The 5123-nt window shown below is 44.0% G+C and overlaps 1 protein-coding gene across 1 annotated transcript; it reads left to right on the top strand.

The window, feature by feature from the left end:
- The first annotated feature begins 1270 nt into the window (after positions 1-1270).
- LOC119321630 (E3 ubiquitin-protein ligase mind-bomb-like) lies at positions 1271-3305 on the top strand. The gene is made up of 3 exons (XM_037595228.1): positions 1271-1903; positions 2949-3069; positions 3298-3305. The coding sequence occupies exons 1-3, from the start codon at positions 1271-1273 to the stop codon at positions 3303-3305; spliced, it is 762 nt and encodes a 253-aa protein (XP_037451125.1).
- The last annotated feature ends 1818 nt before the right edge of the window (positions 3306-5123 follow it).

Here is a 5123-nt window from a genome sequence, read left to right as displayed (position 1 = left end):
CTCGCCTCGCCTGGGCGGGGCGGGGCGGGGCGGGGCCGCGCGTACATGCGACATGCGCGTGAATGGTCCGCCGAAATCTGGTCCGTCTCCTTGCAGGAGCGCAACTTCCTTTTGCCGTTTTATTTTTTATGTCTTGGCAGACAAGTTTTGATTTCTTGTTCGGTAAGTATACGAATTAGAAACCAAGTCGGTTTGGGATTGTGGTCGCGACACAATACCGCCTATGGTCCTAATATATATACAGCTACCGGCTACGGCCAGAGACATACCGAAAAACATCTAGGGTTTTGCCTCATCTCACAACTTGCGCCGCCATCGTAGTCTACTCCATCCCAAACGCCGGCGTGCATCGGCGCGTGGAAGAGCAGGTCTCCGGAACCGTTCGTCTTTGCGATCCTGTACTAGGAGAGGACGAATTAGGTTTTTGGGAAGCGCTGTGCGCGACTGCTCAAATTCGTCATCACGGGTCGTCTTCCGTCCAAGTCGGACGGTGCTACTCATCGTCGTATTCATCGCCGTCAGCAGCAGATCGTCGCCAACATCGTCATCAACACTGTCGCACCCATAATAGCTAACGATCAGTACGTCCAACATCCTTTGTTCATGTCTGTTTCTACAGCTATTGTTACGTGCTTGCTGCTGTTATGCATGTCTTGCTGTTCTTCTAGTTTGCTAGATTATTGCATGCTAGTATCTCTTCTAGTCATGAATTATTTACTGGAATTAATCATGAACTTGCCTAATATTCCAACACATATAAATCTGTAACAAAAAGCTGAGTGTATGGCATTTTTTATCTAAAAGTTGTGTGGACGGGTTTTAGAGGAGGATGGGGGATTATCTTAATAGAGACCATCAGTTGTAGCCTGTAAGTAAAGTGTACGATGGTGTGAAAGATTTATGCAAAGTAGGAGAGAGAGGCCTATTTTACTGGAGAAGACACGGTTCTTGTCAAGTCACCGCGGTCGTCTCCTGCGCATGCTCACCCACTACTCCGACGCGCCTCCCCCGCTGACTGCATCACTTGCTTGCTTTGCTCTCGTCCGTTTTACATATACCCATCCATAGGCACAGCTCCTGAGCTCATCCATCTCAGCTTCACCATCCTTTTGCACCACTACATTGCAGTCCAGACTAGCTCCATTTAATCCTCTCCCATTTCCACTCCCCACGATTGTGTTGGTGGTCAATGTCGTCCACCACTGGGCAGGCAGCTCCTAGTCCTAGCTCGCCCGCTGTGGCAAATGCAGCTCCTCCGCCAGCGACCACCATGGAGCCCAAGATGGACGCCGGGCTGCTAGCATTAGCATGTTCTGGCTCTTTCCACGATCTGGAATCATTCCTCAACGGAAAACCAGCCGCCTACACCATCGGAAGCTCGGCCACCCGGCCACCTTCTCTGTACGCGGTTACAGTTGAAGGTGACACTCTACTCCATGTGGTCGTTGCTAGCCATGGCGAGTCTGAGGACTTACTGAACAAAGCCAATCTCGTCTACGGCAAGGCACCCAGCCTCCTCTTTGTGCAAAACAATGGGGGAGACACACCCCTGCACTTTGCTGCACGGGGGGGCAACTTGCCAATGGTGTCTCTTCTCATTGATCTTGCCAATAGTCAGGGCATTAACAATGGTAAAGGGCTGCTGGAGACACAAAACAAGCTCAAAGAGACAGCCTTGCATGAGGCCGTCCGCATTGAGAACAATGATATGGTCAACTTGCTGATGACCCATGCTCCAGAGTTGGCCACCATTCCTGCTGAAGGTACTTCGCCATTGTATCTTGCCATCTTAATGGAAAATAAAATCGTCGCCAAAACACTCTACGAGTTGAGCAGTGGGGTTCTTCCATACTCTGGACCGAATGGACAAAATGCGTTGCACGTTGCTGTTCAGCGGAGCCAAGGTACCAACTTTAATCTGAATTTCACCTACCATTATTAGATATATGTAGTACTCCCTCTGTATCAAAATAGAAGACGTTTTTTGAGACTATGATAGTGTGAAAAAAGTTTTATATTTTGATACAGAGGGGTGCCATTTAGCATACATTTGCCTCATTACTAGTTTACCATTTGCATCCAGGCTGTTAGTGTGTTGTTAGGTTCAAAATTTACCTCAATGAGACATTTAGGAAGGATATTTAGTTAGTCCTGAAGACCTGTCATCTTTTGTGGGGGCGTAACCCTTATAATATGATTTCATTAATGAGATTTAGGTGAACTCCTGTCGCAATAAAAGGAAAAAAAAACGATTCAAATTATGTGAAAGATGTGAAATTTAGATATTCCATAATGTTATTCGACCCAGAAGATATATTGTATGCAACAGAGAAACTACTTTATTTCGCCCATACTGAATCGATTCTGATACCATACAAAACTTGGAGAAGAGGTGTATGAAGAGACTCTGTTTCATTTCATCCAGTTTGCAACTTTTTGACCACCAATAAACAAAGTTAGTAGACCAAACATGTCAACTTCATGAACCATAACACTCCACTAACCACCGTGTGCAAAAATCTAGTGCACATGACCTTGACTTTGTATACTGATGCATGTACACATTTCCTTTAGCATCCTTTCATAGTGCTTTTTTGCTCCCTAATATTGATTGGTTTAACGGAAAGACACCACTCGCAGATATCACGAAGATGTTGTTAGAATAGAACAATGACCTTACACTACAAGGGGATGCAAACGGAAGTATACCTCTTCAGTTTTCCATTGTAGCTATTCCGTGTCCAAGAAAAAGAGACAGCCAACCCATATGTTTAGAATTATTGAAAGTCAATCCAGATGTACTGTATCAACCAGACCGCAATGGATCATTCCCGACACACGTGGCTGCATCCGTTGGTGCAACATCAATCATCACTGATTTTCTTATGAAGTCACACAATTGTGCTGGCTTGCTTGATGCTAGGGGAAGGACATTTCTTCATGTTGCTGCTGACAGAAAGAAAACAGCGATTGTCGACTATGCTTGTCGAAACATATCGCTGTCATGGATTTTGAATATACAAGACAAAGATGGGAATACTGCACTCCACATAGCTATAAGAAAAAGAAGTATGAGAATGTTTTGTTCTCTGTTAGGGAATAGACAAGTACACCTGAATTTGATGAATGAGAAAGGGGAGACTCCATCAGATATAGCACATCAAAATCTTCGTAAAGAAATGGGATCTATCAAGGGGGTAATATATATGAGCCTTTTAAATTTAAAACACGGCGTTGGAGGTGAACAAGAGTAATTGAGGTTTGCATTGTTTAATATTTATTATTCTAATTTTGTAGGAAAATGAACCAGAAATACTCAATGTACTCAAATATATCGGTGCTAAAAGGGGTATTTCTCACCAGGGTTTCTTGAATGAATATGATACTGACCAAGCAAGACAGGATGAAATACATTTCTTGAGTCAAATGAAAGAGGGGACACAAAGTCGATGTGTTTGCTCTGTTTTAATTGCAACCGTGACGTTTGGTGCAATGTTCACCATGCCTGGAGGTTATAGAGATGAGGATCACACTCATGCAGGGTCACCAATTCTTGCTGGAACGTTTGCTTTTGGTACATTCTTCATGGCCAACACATTTGCCTTTGCTTTCTCAATCACAGCTACAATTTTTCTCATGTTTTCTGGAGATCCAACGGTACCCCTTGGGATCCGGAAAGCGCTATTTCGAAGGTCCAGCCCCATCATATTGATTTCAGTAATCAGCATGACGCTTGCCTTCGCATTTGCTGCAATTATCATGTTATTTCCAGTTGCTCCTATGTCTGCAGTAGCAGTAGCTTTCAGCATTGTTCTCATAATGGTGTATAACTCTTGGGAAGCAGCAGTCAAGTCTATTTTTCTGTTCGCAGCACTCTGTAAGAGAAAGGGGATATGGTACGGGATAGTCTGGGTATGGCCAGATGCAGCATTCTTATTCGTGTTATCTATGTTTGGGGTCTGTTCAATTGCCCTGGGGAGTCACATTGATGGCAAGGTGGGACCACCGGCACAACCACCGACACCATTTGCTTGAAGAGGGTCAAATACACGTATATTACATATATGTAGCATTACTATCTCTTGTAACCGTGGATGTTCTCACACTACCAGTTGGAGATTTAGACATTTCTTTTTTCAACAGTCTATGTGCTTATACCAGTGTAAACAACTATTGATGTATTTGCTGTCTTGTCCGGATTATATGTATCGTCTAAGGTAATAAATTTAAGGAGCTATATTATTTTCTGTTATGAATTGATTTTTAACAGTATTTTGAGTATACATTTTTCTAAACTGTTTGCGGAGCCTTGAAATTGCGGTCATGCCAGCTCAGCTCAGCGCACCTGTACATGACAACTTGTAAAATTTGCCATGCCACCTATGATGCAAGGGAAAGACTGGAAGTTGAAAGGAGCTTGCAGTGTGGTACTTGAGGCAGTGACCACACATGATCTCTAGATTTGGCACTCCTTCTTTGGTATGCCAGGAACACAGAATGATATCAACGTACTGCAATGCTCGGATGTCTTCGCCAAGCTTGTTGAAGGTCATGCTCCTCCGGTGAACTTCGAGGTCAATGGGCGACAATACAACAAGGGATACTACCTAACAGATGACATCTATCCGAGATGGTCCATATTTGTGAAGATTATCTCAAACCCTGTGACAGGAGGCAAGCACTCCTAGTTGTCAAGTGTCAGGAGGTTTGCAGGAAGGATGTCGAGCTTGCATTCGGTGTGCTCCAATCTTGATTTGCTGTTGTCCGGTACCCCGCTCTGACCTGATCGAAAGATCAAATGTGGGAAGTCATGACTTGTTGTGTCATCTTGCAAAACATTATCATTAGAGTGATCAGGGTCCTCTTGTCCAAGTTTATCACCAGCTACCGGCAACCTGGGCTGCCTTCCTCAATATGCGCCAGGAGATCCGAGATCCACATGTGCATCAAGAACTGCATCACGATCTGGTGGAGCACCTATGGAGGCTCAAGGGCAACGTTTAGCTCGACGTGTGATGAAATATGAGTTTTCATTTGTGTTCAAATTGCGAGTTTGATTTGTATTGATTTCTATGATGAACTATGTGAGAAAAATTAGTTTTTGTTGAATTTGTGCCAAGCAT

Source organism: Triticum dicoccoides, chromosome 6B (genome assembly GCF_002162155.2).
Source record: "Triticum dicoccoides isolate Atlit2015 ecotype Zavitan chromosome 6B, WEW_v2.0, whole genome shotgun sequence".
Classification (NCBI taxonomy): domain Eukaryota; kingdom Viridiplantae; phylum Streptophyta; class Magnoliopsida; order Poales; family Poaceae; genus Triticum; species Triticum dicoccoides.
The sequence above is the reverse complement of the archived record's forward strand: the minus strand, read 5'-3'. Positions and strand labels throughout refer to the sequence as shown.

What these genes read in the sequence shown, in the direction of transcription:
- LOC119321630 (XM_037595228.1), top strand. Translation starts at nt 1,271, where the DNA reads ATGGAGCCCAAGATGGACGCCGGGCTGCTAGCATTAGCATGTTCTGGC. An exon ending in TTGCTGTTCAGCGGAGCCAA is followed by an intron (nt 1,904 to 2,948) that starts GGTACCAACTTT and finishes CTTCATGTTGCT; the next exon opens with GCTGACAGAAAGAAAACAGC.